An 18,913-nucleotide genomic window follows, 5' to 3' on the forward strand; every position below is an offset into this window, starting at 1 on the left:
ACCCCATGACCTAAAAAATTAAAATAATAATAATAATAATAATAATAATGAAAAGCCATTTTTTCCCATTGTTCCCAATTAATCCACTAATTTGTAAACTATTTAATTTGTTTAGAAAGTATCTAGTGAAGGACGTCTGGGTGGCTTAGCGGTTGAGTGTCAGCCTTTGACTCAGGCCTTGATCCCAAGGTCCTGGGATCGAGTCCCACATCAGGCTCCCTGCATGGAGCCTGTTTCTCCCTCTGCCTGTGTCTCTACATCTCTTGGTGTCTCTCATGAATAAATAAATAAAATATTTTAAATAAAAAAATTTTTAAAAAGAAAGTATCTGGTGACTTGATGTACTATATAAATTCTTCAATTCATATATTTATGTCCAGTAATCATGTTCTAAGATTTTCAAGTCATAACAAGATCTGTAATTTTAGAGATAGGAAAGATGGTTTTCCTAAAATATACTTATGTTCTTCAAAAGTAGTATAATTAGTCAGATAAAAGTAGCTTAAACTATACCATGTATAGTTTAACAGCAGTTAAATTTATATTTCAACCTCAGGGCCTGAAGAAAAAGAGAAAGGAAAGGAACAAGTTAGTAATATGTTTATACCATATTTTCTACTTTCATAAATTCACTGTACACTCATTTGCAAGTAAAGCATTTTTTTTAAGAATCCTAATAAGTTGAATTTTCTCACGGTACACTGTATAATAAAACTCAGTAAAACAAAGGACAAGGCATATCAGTAAAAGGTTTGTTGATCTTTCAGCCCAAACTGGAATTGCTTCAAATTTTAGATAAACCTCTGCCTGAGGTTTATTGATAAATTGATAAATCTATGTATGCTAGCACATTCAGAAATGTTGTAGGTAACAGGCTCTTACCTGTCACACTAGATAGAAGCCTAAAATCAAACTCCTCCTTCATGCTTTTAAGGTTTATGGGATAAAGGTAGAGCCAAAAGCAAGTAGTTTTTTAACAGTGGCAGTTTTTCTCCCACTGAACTGGAATAGACCTATTTTTCACCCCATACATAATTCCATTAAATTGTGACATGACAGATTGTACAGTTCTTTTATCATGTAGAAAAGTGAATAGAACTGTCTGCAACATATTGAGACACATGGAAATAATAATACTTTTCACATGATTTAGGTTAGAAATAAATCAGGTGCAGCATTTCTGCGTTCTTGGTCAAAGAAGATTTTTTTAAATCTGATATCCTTTCAACCTGCACTTTTTTAAGGGAGCTGTTGATAGTTTGATCAAAGTGCCATGTTTTTATTTTTAAAAGAATGTTGATCATATATTCATATGCTATTGTCCAAAGGATTATAAATGTTTTTAGGTAAATCTAAGTTTTTGATGCAAAGCCATTGATTATGCTGGTCAAGTTTGGTATCTGAAAAATATTAGGAACCATTAATTACAATTAACATTCAAAAAACAATAGCCCAACTGAATTCTAAGTATCTCTGATGATGAATAATTTTTCTTTCTATGTTGAAAAAAAACTATTATAGATACATCAATGCAATGGTTTACATAATTTTGTAAATCTTTATCAGAATGTAGGTTGCCAAGTATAATTTGCACAAATTGAGTATAGGAAGTGACAGATGGAAGCAGGTATTGGACTTAATCAGCTTCTCTGTGTCCTCTACTCCCCCACCCCTTGCACAGAACTAATACTTTGTTTGACTCAACATTTTAAGAGCCCGGCCACTCAGTAGGTAATGTTCAAGGTGCCTTGGAATCCCGTTTACAGCATTAAAGTTGAATACTACTAGTTCCTTACATCAATTTTGTATTTTAACATTTAGATTTATGGAGAATTTACAAACAGAGGTTCAAGAAATGGAATTCCTTCAGTTTTCTAAAGGTTTGAGTTTCATGAGAAAAGAAGACTTTGCAGAGTGGCTACTTTTTTTCACTACCACTGAAAATAAAGACATCTATTGGAAAAATGTAAGAGAGAAGTTGACAGCAGGAGAGGTTGGTATACCTTTTTATTATGCTTCTTGGTACAGATGAAATAATGTTAGAAATATTTGTGTAATTAAAGTAACTTGCACATTAACAAAAACCATGTTGCTGTATATTATTTAAGTATAAAATCAGGGTGAGAAATGTTCTTTACATACTGTTTTCTTATGAATGAATTATTACCTAAGATAGAATCTGTATAGCAAACATGAGTTTTTGGATTTCCAGTAAAGTCAGGAATAAGACAAGAATGTTCACTGTCACCACTGTTACTTACTATTGTTCTGGAAATCTTAGCCAGTGTAAATTAACAGGATAAAAGAAAATAAACATCTGAAAGGAGTCACAGTTGTCTTTGTTGCAGAGATGTTATTATATGCCTAGAAAACCCAAGAGAGCTGAGTGAAGTAAGTCAGTCAGAGAAGGACAAACATTATATGTTCTCATTCATTTGGGGAATATAAATAATAGTGAAAGGGAATATAAGGGAAGGGAGAAGAAATGTGTGGGAAATATCAGAAAGGGAGACAGAACGTAAAGACTGCTAACTCTGGGAAACGAACTAGGGGTGGTAGAAGGGGAGGAGGGCGGGGGGTGGGAGTGAATGGGTGATGGGCACTGGGTGTTATTCTGTATGTTAGTAAATTGAACACCAATAAAAAATAAATTAAAAAAAAAAAAAAAAGAAAACCCAAGAGAATCAAATTGAAAAGCCATTAGAAACAGTAAAAATTCAATAAAGTTCCTGTTACAGTGCTGATATATTAGCAGTAACTGCCCTATGTACAGATTAAAAGTTAGAAAATGTTTAATGGCACTAGTGTGTGTATATAAATGTGAAATGATGATTGCCAAACTACTAATAATGATTAATACACTGTTGCGAGGGACACCTGAGCATCTGCCTTTGGTTCAGGGCTTGATCCCAGGTCTGGGATCAAGCCCCACATCGGGCTTCCTGCATGGAGCCTGCTCCTCCCTCTGCCTGTGTCTCTGCCTCTCTCTCTGTGTGTCTCTCATGAATAAATAAATAAAATCTTTAAAAAAAAAATACACTGTTGTGAGATTTTAAATGATTTTTTTAACTTTATGAATTGGTTTTATTACTTCATTGTTCCAATACATGTTTTTGAAGTGGGCATATATTTTTATATAATTTTTTAAAGCTATTTCTATAACAAGGAAAAAGGGAATAAGATATAATGAAGATCCCATTTATAATTACAATAGAAACATACAATTAAAAATAAATTTAACAAAAAAAATAAAATAAAAATAAATTTAACAACAAATACATAAAAAAAAACTAAAGTTTTGATGGATCTAAAGAAAACTTACCTAATTATATTGACATCTCTGATTATTGAATGGGAAATCTTTTTTTTTTTTTTTTTTTTTTAATTTTTATTTATTTATGATAGTCACACACGCAGAGAGAGAGAGAGGCAGAGACACAGGCAGAGGGAGAAGCAGGCTCCATGCACCGGGAACCCGACGTGGGATTCGATCCCAGGTCTCCAGGATCGCGCCCTGGGCCAAAGGCAGGCGCCAAACCGCTGCGCCACCCAGGGATCCCTGAATGGGAAATCTTAATAGCAGTTCTCCCTTAGATTCATCTATAAATGTAATGGTTATATTAGTCAGAACAGCCTAGGTTTGTTGCAATTACAAATTAACCCTGAAATCTCCATGACTAACACAAGAAAGATTTCTTTCTCAATCATGCTACATTTCCATTGTGGGCTGGTAGGAGGCTCTGCATACAGTTGCGCAGTGACCCAGACTCTCCCAAGTTCTGTCATCTTGGAGCTTTACCATCTGGAAAAAACATCATCTGCAGAGCTTATGTCAGGAAAAGAAAGGAGGAGTGAGTACATTCCAGCAAGTAAATGTTTTGGCCTAGAAACATCACACTTGGCTATTGACCAGACTAATCACATGACCCCCACGTAACTGCAAAGAGGCAAAAAAGTGTAATCTTTCATATGTGCAGGAATCCAAAGAGAAGAGATAATGGTGAACACTAATGGGTTCCCATAAAAATGCCATTAGATTCTCACAAGTGACCTACACAGACCATAGTTAGAATTTTTCTACCATCTATATGTTACCTCTTCAAAAACTTAGTTAAAATTTTAAAAGTAAAAATTCCATAAGTTCACAAAGGTTGAAAGCAGTAAAACTTGAATAAGACCACACATAAGGGGGAATCCCTGGGTGGCTCACCGGTTTAGCGCCTGCCTTCGGCCCAGGGCGTGATCCTGGAGTCCCGGGATTGAGTCCCACATCGGGCTCCCTTCATGGAGCCTGCTTCTCCCTCTGCATGTGTCTCTGCCTCTCTCTCTCTCTGTCTCTTACAAATAAATAAATAAAATCTTCAAAAAAAAAAAAAAAAAAAGACCACACCTAAGCAGAGAACATGATCCTGAAGGGTCCCTATAAAGAGAAACTTTTTTAGACTTAACTTACTTTTTCAATGGAAAAACTAGTTTTTCTAACTTATTTTTTGTTTTGTTTTTATGTGCATAGGTTTTAAAGTCAGATGAACCAAGGTTCAAATGAATCCTGATATTCCATTTAGTAGATGGTGAACAAATCACTTAATTCGTGAAAGGTTACTTACTTAAGGCTTAAAGAGGCTAAGACCATGCACATAGTAAATGGCAGAACTGGAATTTCAACATAGGTTCCTCTAACTCCAAAACCCAGTGCTCTTACTCAGTGCTGTGGGCAGAAAAGCAAGGAGGCGGACCACTTAACAGTATGTATTAGTTTCCTTAGGCTTCCATAAAAAATACTCCAGGCTGGATGACTTAAACAACAGATTTATTTTCTCAAAATTCTGGAGCCTGGAAGTCTAAGATCAGGGTGCTGGCAGGTTGGTTTTCTGTGAAGTCTCTCCTCCTGGTTCACAGATCACCTGTTTTCTCACCGTGTCCACACATGGCCTTTCCTCTATACTTAACACGCAGAGTGAGAGAGCACTGGTAGTCTCTTCCTTTATTTTATGGGGACGCTAGTCCTCTATCAGATTAGAGTCCTACCCTGATGACTTCACTCAGCCTTAGCTGCCTCCCTAACAGCCTTGTCTCCAAATACAATCATATTGGGTATTAGGGTTTCAACCTATGCATTTTGAGGAGACAATTCAGTCAGTAACACAAGGCCACCCCAGGTCTTGCCCTGCTGCAGGAGACCCCTTTCACCCAGTGTGCAGTCTGTGCAACCATACACTGTGGCCTTACCCATTCTTTTTAATAAACTTTCTTAGAAAGCTGTAAAAGTTCATAAGCTTTATGATAGAAACAGGACTTGTGTGTATATTCTAAGATTATTTAATGTATTTACAAATTTGTAATTAAAATTCACTTTTGTTATTTTATTAGAGTATTAGTTTGGATGAGTTCAAGTCATTTTGTCATTTTACGACTCACTTGGAAGACTTTGCTATTGCCATGCAAATGTTTAGTTTAGCTCATCGTCCTGTCAGACTGGGTAAGTTATATGACTTAGTTTAATTTTTGTCATCTATAAACAATATCACTCTGTTCTTCAACTAGAATGTATGTCAAGGAGCCAGTTGTCAGTAAAACAATTCATTGGCCTTTTAATTAATTCATTGTGGTTACTCTGGACTTAACACATTGACTCTCACAGTTAACAGTTACTTTATTTGCTTTTACTTCCTTATTTCTCCCTAAGAAGGGAAAAGAAATATTTAAATACCTTCTTTAAAACATTGATTAAGGGATGCCTGGGTGGCTCAGTGGTAGAGCATTTGCCTTTGCCCCAGGGCTGATCCCGGGACTCCGGATCGAGTCCCACATCGGGCTCCCTGCATGGAGTCTGCTTCTCCCTCTGTCTGTGTCTCCGCCTCTCTCTCTCTCTCTGTCTCTCATGAATAAATAAATAAAATCTTTAAAAATAGTAATAGCTAATTAATTAATACAAATTTTTTTAAAAAATTTTTTAAGATTTTATTCATTCATTCATGAGAATACACAGAGAGGAGAGAGAGAGAGGCGGAGACACAGGCAGAGGGAGAAGCAGGCTCCATGCAGGGAGCCCAGTGTGGGACTTGATCCCGGGACTCCAGGATCAGGCCCTGGGCTGAAAGCAGCGCTAAACTGCTGAGCCACCCGGGCTGCCCTAAAATTTTTTAAATTAAAATAGCCTGCTTTTCTTTCAGTTACTTTCATGACATTTCTCAACCAAATTTATTATTTCAATATGTTCTTAATGAGTATTTTTGGTTTTGTTTTACTTTTCATTAATGAACGTTTAGATTTGTTTTTGCTTCTTAAATAATAAAATGTAGATTAATTCCACTTAGACTATTTCACATAGTTGATGAGTTGTCTTATGTTTTCTTTCAGCGGAATTTAAGAGGGCCGTGAAAGTAGCAACTGGACAGGAGCTCTCAAACAATATTTTGGACACTGTCTTCAAGATCTTTGATGTGGATGGTGATGAATGTCTTAGTCATGGAGAGTTTCTTGGGGTTTTAAAAAACAGGATGCATCGAGGTTTATGGGTAAAGATTTTGATTTTTTAAATAACTATGTTTACATGTAATTAAATGAATGATATTACACCTCGAATTTGGGCAAATCTGTAGTCTTAAGTGGAAGTTTTATTATTTATAAAGAGATTATAAGCTATGATCACAACACCGAGATATCTCCTAGAGGTGGGATCCAGTATGTTTTTTTGTTTTTTTTTTTTTAATAAATCTAACCAGAAATCCGGTTCAGAAATCATAGCCTAGAATTTTGCTTTGGGCTCTGTAGTTAGACACACCTAATTTCAAATCCCAGCCCTGTCACTTTAATAACTGCCTAATCTTGCAAAGCCACTTAATTTTTCAGAGCCTCATGTTTCTCATCTATGTGCAATGAGGAAACAGGATCTCCCAGAAAAAATTTTATAAGAATTACATGTAGAATACTTAGTATAATGCCTAAGACACACAAAATACGTGTTAGCCATTATCATTGCATTCAAATTCACATATTAGTCTGTGGGACAAATAAAACTCAAAATTTTGTTTAAATTCGAATCTGCTATGCTAGAAGCACTCCCATAAAATAGTCTGCAGGCTGTAAACAAGAGTGGAAAGAGAACTATGTGATAAGCAGGTTAGGCCAGAAGATGAGAGAGAATGAGGGAGAGAATAAAACTATCTATTTACAACTCAGAAAAGCACATTCATTTCCTCCCATGAACATTATTTATGGAAAATGAACATGTATGATTTCTTTAAGCAAATATGTTTTACAAGCTTTGTAGTCACCCGGTACCTCATAGTTAATCGTATCCCTGGAAATTAAACCAGCCTTCACAGTTAACAATTTAATATACCAAGCAGTCTCTGCCATTTCTCAAAAGACACTAAATAGAAGACCTGTAAATCGATCAGAAAAAGAACATATATACACACATACATATGTGTATTTTATATATTCTATATATTTATATTATATATATAAAATCTAAATTAACTTTTGCTTCCATTTGGCAGATATCCAGTAATGCTTTGATCCTGTGATCACCAGGATACAAATATTTTCTAACCTTTACTTTCTTGTTTAACCGAGAGGAATAATACCCATACAGAACTTTCTAATTCACAGAGCACTCAGGTGAAATATATTATTTCTTCTTAAAGATTCTTATCAAATATAGTTTCTTTTTAATTTAGGCAAGGCTAAACCAAAGTTTTAGGCTTAGAATTTTTATTCCACATGGCTAAATAAAGTTCACCGTAAAAAGGGAAACATATCATAAAGCATTATGAAATAATTACATTTTAAAACCAATAGGTGGAAGAAGATCACCCAAAGTCTTCATTATCTTCTTAGGGAGGAAGTTCCAATCATGTATGCTTAGTCAGCCTCCATTCTTTAGTTACCCTAAGGATAATCTTACATCATGTTCACTGTTTTGCCTTTTATCCTGTCTTACTTACAGTTAGTTCTGTTGCAGTCATCTTTTACAACATAATCTACCTCAAGTACTTTTTGGAGGCGTGTGGGAAATAGTAAAAGAGCTCACATGAAATCATGTTTAACCTTGAAGAGAGTGATCTCTTTACTTTTATCTTTGGTTAACAGGTACCACAACAACAAAGTATACAGGAATACTGGAAATGTGTGAAAAGAGAAAGCATTAAAGGAGTAAAAGAAGTCTGGAAACAAGCTGGAAAAGGTCTCTTTTAGAAAAAGCTAATATGGGAACTATATTGCTCCAAATGTACTAGTAATTTAGAAATTTTTTTAAGTACTAGATACTTATCTTGATTTTCTTTGTAATATAAAGATGCCTTGTATTTACTTTCTGATTCAATAATTTCTTAATAAAATTTCATCAAAGAACTTAGTAAAAATAGATACTGGATTCTATCAGAGGATCTAGAATTGAAGTAATGCTTTGTACTTTGATAAGATGGAAAACCTAGTTATTCACGGACTTCTTAGACACAGTATTACCATGTGCTCTTCAGAAAGGTGTCGGCTAGTACTTACAGAAAAAAATATTTGATACACAGGCCAATATCACATCCAGGAGTCCTGATGATCCCAGTAAGGCAAATTAAATTTAAAACATCTCAGGTTTTCTCATTGTATGTCATATCTCATAAGCTCCTTGTGTATTTTGCTTGTTAGCTGTATATTAATTTTCTCTAAAATAATATGTAAATCCCAATATCCTATGTGAAAACAGAATAAAATATTTATACAGATACAAAAATTACATGTATTGTTTTACATGTGTTTTAAACATTATTTTTTTACAAATGTAAATACTCTCATCCCTTTACAGCCTCATTAGTTTATGTTCTTAAAAACTAGTGTGAGTGGTGGGGCCCCTGGCTGGCTCAATCTCTTGATCTTGGGGTTGTAGGTTTGAACCTCCATTGGGTGTAGAGATTACTTTAAAAAATTTTTAAACTCGAGGATCCCTGGGTAGTTCAGCAGTTTAGTGCCTGCCTTTGGCACAGGGTATGATCCTGGAGTCCCGGGATCGAGTCCCACATCAGGCTCCCTGCATGGAGCCTGCTTTTCCCTCTGCCTGTGTCTCTGCCTCTCTCTCTCTCTCTCTCTCTCTCTCTGTGTGTGTGTTTGTGTGTGTGTGTGTATGTGTGTGTCTCATCAATAAATAAATAAAATCTTTTTTTTTTTTAAAGGTTTTTTTTTTTTTTAATTCAAAAACCTAGTGGGGCACCTGGGTGGCTCAGTTGGTTGAGTGTCCAACTGTTGAGCTCTTAGGTCTTGATCTTGAGGTCATGAGGTTTTTTTTTTTAAAAAGGCAAACAAAAAAAAAAATCAGTGTAATTGGGGGAATCTTGATCATAATATCAGGGTCTCATGGGATATATTGGATTGTGGGTAAATGTTTAAAATGTCACTAAAAATTGGCATTAAATATAAAATGCTGTTATAAATGCATTTTTTAACACAGTAAATGCAAATTATTTTTTTTAAATATGCTTTTCAAACAAGAATTTGGCAAATATTTAAAACATGTTCCATTCCCTGGTTAAATGGCTGATTCTGAGACTAGAGCAGGAAAAGTACCAGATGAGCCTGGAGTACATATTGAAAGGACAATGCCAGGGATCCCTGGGTGGCGCAGCGGTTTAGCGCCTGCCTTTGGCCCAGGGCGCGATCCTGGAGACCTGGGATCGAATCCCACATCGGGCTCCCCGTGCATGGAGCCTGCTTCTCTCTCTGCCTGTGTCTCTGCCTCTCTCTCTCTCTCTCTCTGTGTGTGTGTGTGTGTGACCATCATAAATAAATTAATTAATTAAAAAAAAAAAAAAGGACAACGCCAATGTAAAGGGGCTCTCCCTGGCCAAATATGGTTCCATTTGAGTATCAAAGTAATTAATGTCAGTAATGGAACATAGCCTATTGAATAAACTAAGAATCCGTGAGTTTACACTGATAATTAATTAATTGATTACTGGAACAAGAAAAATCTGTCCCTCACAGTTAAATGATAAGGCCTGGAAACATGCTAATCTGCTACATGGAAGACTTGTATAATTGATGCTTAAGAATGATAAGTGGTAAAGACTTTTGCCCAATTATAGAAACACATTTACTTTGCTGCTGATTATGAAACAAATATGTGCTAACTCATTATTTTAGAAATAACTAGCTTTTGTGTTTCTTTATTGTAAAACCAGACCAAGGAAAAGGATAAGCAGTACAAGTGAAGGATGTGCATCCTCCATCATTTCCTCTTAGCCATAAAAATACTATCTGGCTCTCTCCTGTCTGTCTGCCCAATTGTCCTTATGAGTCAACATTAGGAGTGTAAAAGTCAAAAACCAGGATTAGTGTCTGGTGTTTTCACAGTCTCAATTTTTCCAGCTTCTTACCTGACACTGACTCCCTCTGGCCACACTCCAGAACATCCATGGATACCATGCTCCAGCCCTATAAAACTACTGGCCCATACACCCATACTTTTCATTTTCATGTTTTCCCCACCCCATAGCATTTACATACACCAGCTTCAAATGGCGATGCTTTTCCTTCTCCTGTCCTCGTGGCAAAGTTGTAGAAATCCAGCTGCTGTCTACAGGTCAAGTATGCCTCTATAAACTGTTAAATCAGGAGCAGGAACAATGCCTTATTCATCTTTTTTTTTTTTTTTTTTTTTTTTTTTTTTTTATTTATGATAGTCAGAGAGAGAGAGAGGCAGAGACATAGGCAGAGGAAGAAGCAGGCTGCATGCACCGGGAGCCCGATGTGGGATTGGATCCCGGGTCTCCAGGATCGCGCCCTGGGCCAAAGGCAGGCGCCAAACCACTGCACCACCCAGGGATCCCGCCTTATTCATCTTTATTAGTAAATAAAGATAATTTTTTTAATCTGACTACCTGACCTATAGAAGGCATCTAACAAATATTTGTTAAATGAAGGAAGAGGAGAAAGAGAAGGAGAAAGGCAAGGAGTGGAAGAGAGAGAGAGGGAAGGAAAGTTGTTTTTGTTTTTGTTTTTTTAAGATTTTATTTATTCAAGAGAGGCAGAGACACAGGCAGAGGGAGAAGCAGGCCCCTGACAGGCATCCTGATGTGGGACTCGATCCCTGAACTGGGATCACGCCCTAAGCCAAAGGTAGGCTTTCAACCACTGAGCCACCCAGGCATCCTGGGAATGAAGGCTTTTAGTGTCCATTAACAAGTATGCAAACAACCTGCTAGGTTGCCAAGCATAAAATGCTGAAGACAAATGGTCACTGTTGTCATGGAACATAGAGTGTAGAGACTCAAAACTAACCAGAAAACTTTTTTTTTTTTTTTTTTTTTTTAGATTTTATTATTTATTTCAGAGAAGGGGTAGGGTAAGAGCTCCAGCAGAGGGAGAATCAGACTCCCCACTGAGCAGGGAGCAACCCCTGAACTCTAGGATCAGGACCTGAGCCCAAGGCAGAGGTTTAACTGACTGAGTCACTCAGGCACCCCTAACCAGAAAACTTTTTAAATATGCCATTATAAATTAAGATTTTTTTTTTTTAAATAAAGCAGTGTTAGGGAACAGAGGAGTAGGCTTTCTTAAAACAGTTTTCTTGGGGATCCTTAGGTAGCTCAGCGGTTTAGCGCCTGCCTTCAGCTCGGGGCGTGATTCTGGAGTCCGGGGATCGAGTCCCACATCGGGCTCCCTATATGGAGGCCTGCTTCTCCCTCTGCCCGTGTCTCTGCCTCTCTCTCTCTCTATCTCTCATGAATAAATAAATAAAATATTTTTTTAAAAAAAGGAGTTTCCAAGAATTGAGGATACAATCTTCAATTTTTCTGAAACAAAAGGAAATGTTCTACAACTAAAAAAAAGTCAAAAATGAATATGTCATTTTCATCATTACTGTATGATTGCGGCAAACAACTTGGAGATCCCATTTGAAAAGAATATGGATAAAATATTTGTATCAGAAAGCAAACTAGATTTGCCGGTGTCTCCTGTTAGGTGTGTGGAGGCAGTCACCTTGAAAGCAGCTGTACTTCCTAATCTGAGCTGAATCTTCAATCATTTCCTTTACTGTGATTGTGTTGAATAAATGATCATTGAGTCTTCTAATATTTTGGTGGTTATCTTGTATTTCTCTGCTTATCTCTTGAAGACAGAGATGGTGGTGGTTATCCTATCCTGAGCCTTGCCTCTTTTCTCCTTGTCTACTCCCTTAAAGGACAAAGACGTCATTCACATCTCTGGCTTCTATTCCCTCCCCTGAATTCCTGGCCCATTTACCTTCTGGATGTCTGTTTTGTTGACCCAATTCAATATGTCCACAACTGATCTCATCATCTCCCCAAACCTTGCTTCTTCACATGTGTTCCTCTATTTCAGTGAATGTCTCTCAACTGACCAAATCAGAAACCAATCAGTTGTTCTAGAATCTTACTCTCTTATTCCTCCATATTTAAATTCGAAGTCCTGTCAATTATACTTCCTCGAAATCTCCCAAACTTGTTCTCCATCTTCCAGCCCCACTGCCCTGAGCAGTTACTCCTTAGGTCACCACAAAAGAATCCTGTAACCCCCACTAAAAGCACAGTGATTAAACATCCATACTGGTGTTAGACTACCTGGATTCCATCTCAGCCCCATCTCTTACCAACCCTAACCTTTGGCAAGGTACTTAATTTTTGTGTCCATTTCCTCATCTAAAAAGTGGGAATGATTATAATTCCATTATAAGGGATCCCTGGGTGGCGCAGCGCTTTAGCGTCTGCCTTTGGCCCAGGGCGCGATTCTGGAGACCCGGGATCGAATCCCACATCGGGTTCCTGGTGCATGGAGCCTGCTTCTCCCTCTGCCTATGTCTCTGCCTCTCTCTGTGTGACTATCATAAATAAAAAATAAAAATAAAAAAATAAAAAATAATAATTCCATTATAATAGTGTGTTACAAGGATTAAACAAGATATATGTAAAATGCATGGCAGTAAATCCTCATTATGTGTTAAATTACTGTTGTCAACTTCTTTCAAATCTGCCTTCACACCATTTTTTTTTAAGATTTGTTTATTTTATTTTATTTTTTTAATTATTTTTTTTCTTCATTTTATGATAGTCACACAGAGAGAGAGAAAGAGAGGCAGAGACACAGGCAGAGGGAGAAGCAGGCTCCATGCACCGGGAGCCCGACGTGGGATTCGATCCCGGGTCTCCAGGATCGCGCCCTGGGCCAAAGGCAGGCGCCAAACCACTGCGCCACCCAGGGATCCCAAGATTTGTTTATTTTAAAGAGAGTGAACAAGGGAGAGGATCAGAGGGAGAGGAAATCTCCAGCAGACTCCACACTGAGTGCAGAGCCTATCGTGGGGCTCAATTCCACAACCCTGAGATCGTGACCTGAGCCAAAATTGAGTGGGACGTTTTTTTTTTAAGATTTTATTTATTTATTCATGAGAAACACAGAGAGAGAGAGAGAGGCAGAGACACTGGCAGAGGGAGAAGCAGGCTCCCGGTGAGGGAGCCCGATGTGAGACTTGATCCCAGGTCTCCAGGATTACACCCTGGCCTGAAGGCAACGCTAAACCTCTGAGCCACCCGGGCTGCCCTTGAGTGGAACATTTAACCAGTTGAACCACACACGGGCCTCACACCAGATTAATTTTTCTAAAATATAAATCTGATCATGTCACCACTACTGACAATCCTGTGACACTACAGTCACTACAACATAAAATTCAATTCCTACATGATCTTGTCCCCACCTAGCCTCTCTGGCCTCCTCTCCTAACCCCCACACACCTTACACCAAAACTATCTGCTAGCACCCAGCTGGCCATGTTCTCATTCCTGGACTTGATAGTGCTTCTGGAAGATATTCCCACCTGGCTAACTTCTTCAAGTGCTACTTCATTTGTGAAATTGTCCATTTTTCTCCCTACTTTTCCCTCAAACTCATTTAGGCATTCCCTCTCTCAGTTCCCTCAGCATCTTTTTTCCACCTGTTTCAAACCTCACCAAGTGTACTGGGATTCTTCATTTGCCTCTCTCACTCAACTAATACCTCATTAAGAACAAGGACCTGTAGTTCTTTTAACACCATCTCCCCAGCATCCATCAAAGATCTGGCACATAGCGGTTACTCAAAAAGTATGGGAGAAATAAAGAATAAAGAAAGAAACGGGAGGAAAGGAGGGAGGACATAAAAATGAGACAAGTAATATCCCCATATGTGCATGCTTTTTCCTGATATTTCAGCCATTCTGTTACAGGACCGGGCAGGAAAAAGAGAAGAGCTCTCTTAGAAGCTGTCCTCTCAGAACTATAAGACCTCTCTGGCTTGGCCTCTGCCTTGAACATAGAGGACAAGTGAGAGAATCTGGCCGGGGACTATGACATGATTGAAAGACAGAGTAGGTGCTAAAGACCATAACAAAACTGAGATGCCATCCCACGACTTAGAAATAGGTTTACCGCCTGGGAGCTAAATTACATAAAACATAGAGAGTGATGTCAGGGAAGATGGCAGAGTAGGAAACTAAGAATCTGTCCCTCACCTAAACAATTATTGAACTGGCAGAAACTGTCTAAGTTACTGTTTTGAAACTCTGGAGTTTAGTAGAAGAGGTTCAGCATGTGGGAGAGCTCAGTGAAGAGGCTGGTAAATATTGGTGAATTTGAGCCTTTTGCAAGATTGCAGTTACCAGCCCAGGGGAAGGCAGCTGTGGACAAAGCTGTGGACCTGGTGTGGCCTACTAGACCCAGGGTGGCCAAAAGAACATTGTGTTAATAACTGCTGCTTTCGGCCACTGAAGGAGCAGCACAGATGTCCCAGCTATTTCCTGCAAGCAGCTTTTGCACTACAGGGGATTACAAGAGGCAAGATCTTTTGCCCCCTCTTAAGAACCAGACTTTTAAGGAAATTTTTGTCAGGTCAGTAGCAGGCCACAGAGAAAATGGAGAACTTCAGTGACCACAAAAACAAGAAAACATACTTTTTAAAAATAGTTTGGAAAGCCACAAGAGGATGGATATCCTCTTTGTTTTTTTGTGACCCACAAAAAAACAAAAACAAGCAATCCCGCAGGAATGGGAGAATTAGGTCTCCTACAACATATACTTAGAATGTTGAGTTCTCAAGAAAAAAACTACGGAATTTACAAAGCAACAGGCAAATATGATCCATTCTCAGGAAAAAAAGGATTTCACAGAAACCATCCTTGAAGAAGCCCAGACACTGGAATTAATAGCCAAAGACATTAAATTAACTGCCTTAAATATTTAGTTCAATGAGCTAAAGGCAGCCATGAGCAAAGACTAAAGGAAATCAGGAAAATGATATCTGAACAAAATGAGAATGTCAATAAAGAGAAATTATGAAAAAGAACCAAACAGGTCACTAAAGGAATTCAGCAGCATACTTGAACAAGCAGAACAAACAATGGATTAATTTGAAGATAATACATTTGAAATTATGTGGTCTAAGATATGGAGATTTTAAAAAATGAAAAATAGGGATCCCTGGGTGGCGCAGCGGTTTGGCGCCTGCCTTTGGCCCAGGGCACGATCCTGGAGACGCGGGATCGAATCCCACGTCGGGCTCCCGGTGCATGGAGCCTGCTTCTCCCTCTGCCTCTGTCTCTGCCTCTCTCTCTCTCTCTCTGTATGACTATCATAAATAAATAAAAAAAAAATTAAAAAAAAAATGAAAAATAAATGTGAGGGACCTGTGGGACACTATTAAACAAACCAAGGTATGCATCATAGGTATCCCAGAAAAGAGAGAGAACCTGGGGCAGAAAACATATTTGCAGAGATAATGGCTGAAAACTTACCCAATCTGATGAAAGTCATGAATATCCACATCCAAGAAACTCAATGAACAGTAAAACTAAAAAATTCTTAGAAGAAAACATCAGAAGTAAGCTCATAATGGATTTGGCAATAATTTCTTAGATATGACACTAAAAACACAGGCAATGAAAGAAAAATCAGATAAATTGGTCTTTATCAAAATTAGAAAGATGTATATATCAAAGGAAACTATCAAGAGAGTGAAAATTCACAGGATGGGAGAAAATATTCACAAATAATATATCAGATAAAAGATAATATCCAGAATATATAAAGACCTACAACTCAACAACAAAAAGACAACTAGATTGAAAAATAAGCAAAGGAATTAAATAGACATTTCTCCATAGAAGATATACAAATGACCCACTAAGCATATGAAAAAATGCTCAACATCACTAGCTATTAGGGAAACAAATCACACCAATTCACACCCAGTAAGATACGTATTATCAAAAAAAAATCCCGAAAATATCAAGTTTTGGCAAGAATGTGTAGAAAAGGGAACACTTTACATTATTGGTGGGAATTTAAAATGGTACAGCCACTCATAGAGAACAGTTTGGTGGTACCTCAAAAATCTAAGCACAGAGTTACCATACGATCCAGCAATTCCACTCCCAGGAATTCAAACCAATACTTGACGGCAATGTTCATTATTGTTCATGCATCATTATGTACTTATAAATTATATACATTATATCAACATATGAATTGGAAAACAAAATATGGTATATCCATACAATAAAATATTATTCAACCACAAAAAGAAATGAGGTTCTGCTACATGCTACATGGATGACCTTGAAAACACACTAAGAAAAATAAGCTAGACACAGAAGGACTAATATTGTATGATTCTACTTATACAGGTACTTTCTAGAGGTACTTCATAGGCAACTTCATAGAGACAGAAAGTGGATTAGATGTTACCAGGCACTGGGGAGGATCGAGAATGAGGAGTTATTGCTTAATAGTTAGAGTTTTGGTCTGAGGTGATGAACATTTTTGGAAAAAAAATAGGGATGATGGTTGTACAATATAGTGAATGTAATTAATGCCATTGATTACATACTTAAAATGATTAAAATGGAATATTTTATATGTATTTTACACAATTTTTAAAAATTGGTCATACACAATAAACACTGATTTTACCCTTTATATGGTTGAACTGTTTGGTATGTGAATTATATCTCAACGAAGCTATTTTTTTAAGAAAACATATCATAGACAAGATTAGCCAATGGTGATAGGCTGAGAAAAAATATTTGGAAATGTCAAAGGCCAACAAGGGATTAATATCTAGATCAGTGGTTCTTAACCTAATGAGACCCAATGTCCTTCCTAATACCATCACCATTTTTTTTAAGATTTTATTTTTTATTCATTCATGAGAGACACAGATTGAGAGAGAGAGGCAGAGACACAGGCAGAGGGAGAAGCAGGGAGCCCGACATGGCACTCCATCCCAGGTCTCCAGGATCAAGCCCTGGGTAGAAGGCGGTGCTAAACCACTGAACCACCAGGGCTGCCCAGCCACCACCATTTAAAAAAAATATTTTGTAATATCCTTTCTCCTATCCTGAATGAAATCCATAGGTAACATAACCTTCTTAAACATATATTTTTAAAAAGATAAAATGATACGTTTTTTAAAGAATTCATAATAAAATAACATATAATCATTGCATATAGGTTCAGGCACTACTATACTAAAAGATCCAAAAGAGAAAAATCTATATTTGTCAAAAATACCTCCTAGGGTCAGTACTATCTAGAATATATATAACAACACAACAACAAAAAAAATGAGGAGTGGCTGTCCCTGTGGTTAGAGCATGTGATTCTTGATATCGAGGTCATGAGTTAAAGCCCCACATTGAGTATAGTGCTTACTTGAATGAAAGAAAGAAAAAGCAAGAAAGAAAGATCTCAGAAAAATAAGCAGTTAATACTGATTTTGGTAATTCACAAAAGGAAGGTGTAGTGAGCAGGAGATGGATCTGAGTGACTAAAAAAGAAATGTTTGCTCACTAGTAACCAGAGAAATGCAAATTAAAACAAGATACCAATCTACACTTTATCAGACTGGCAAAAATAGGAATCTGATAATATTCCATTACTTCATGTAGACATGAAGTAATGGAATCCCTCCCCCATGTGCTGCTGGTTAAAAAGCAATCTAACGATCCTGAGTGAAATTAAGTATGTGCTCACCCTGTGACTCAGGAGTGTCACTCTTGGACAAAGGCACTCAGAGAAACAAGCACAAACTTACATGAGGGCATGTCCAAAGATGTTCATCTCGGTATTAACTGTAGTAGTAGGAAGGTAGAGGAACACCAGTGTCCACCTCTAAAAGATGCATAAGTAAAATGTGGTGAGTGCATGCTGTGGAATACTAGGTAGAACATAGAACTATAAACTGGAATAACGGGCAGCCCCGGGTGGCTCAGCAGTGGGCAGCCCATGTGGCTCAGAGGTTTAGCGCCACCTTCAGCCCAAGGCATGATCCTGGAGTCCTGGGATTGAGTCCCACATCAGGCCCCCTGCATGGGGCCTACTTCTCCCTCTGCCTCTCTCTCTATGTGTCTCTCATTAATAAATAAAATCTTAAAAAAATAATAAAAGAATAAAAGAAACTGGAACAACATGGGTAAATCTTCAAAGTATAATATTGAGGGTTTTTTCCAAGATTTTATTTATTTATTCATGAGAGACACAGAGAGAAAGGCAGAGACACAGACAGAGGGAGAAGCAGGCTCCATGCAAGGAGCCTGATGTGGGACTCGAGCCCAGGAATCTGGGATCACACCCTGAGCCAAAGGCAGGGGCTCAACTGCTAAGCCACTCAGGTGTCCCTAATATTGAGTTTAAAAAAAAAAAAGATTGATAACAAATAAAATTTACCCAAATTTAAAATATATATAAGAATGACAATACTGGCAGAGGGTAGGATGGGAAGGAGTGGCTGGGGAAAAGGAGTAAAGGGGAAAACAAAAATCTTTAAAAATAAATAAATTGAGAAAGACATTGCTTAGACCCATAATGATGGCATGCCTCAAAATAAGGAGTATGACCAACTCAACACTATGCACCTGAGGTCCAGT

General features: G+C 37.6%; 1 protein-coding gene across 3 annotated transcripts in view; it reads left to right on the plus strand.

Annotated features, from left to right (window-relative positions):
* The window catches only part of MICU2 (mitochondrial calcium uptake 2), a 126,304-nt gene extending 117,567 nt beyond the window's left edge, over positions 1-8,737 (plus strand). For all 3 annotated transcript variants that reach the window (XM_025462723.3, XM_049101289.1, XM_049101290.1), the window contains 4 exons: positions 1,822-1,993; positions 5,371-5,479; positions 6,361-6,518; positions 8,098-8,737. In XM_025462723.3, the coding sequence (XP_025318508.1) occupies positions 1,822-1,993; positions 5,371-5,479; positions 6,361-6,518; positions 8,098-8,202 (544 nt within the window). In that variant the 3' untranslated portion in view covers positions 8,203-8,737. The remainder of the gene's footprint in view (positions 1-1,821; positions 1,994-5,370; positions 5,480-6,360; positions 6,519-8,097) is intronic.
* The last annotated feature ends 10,176 nt before the right edge of the window (positions 8,738-18,913 follow it).

Source organism: Canis lupus, chromosome 25 (genome assembly GCF_003254725.2).
Source record: "Canis lupus dingo isolate Sandy chromosome 25, ASM325472v2, whole genome shotgun sequence".
Lineage (NCBI taxonomy): Eukaryota > Metazoa > Chordata > Mammalia > Carnivora > Canidae > Canis > Canis lupus.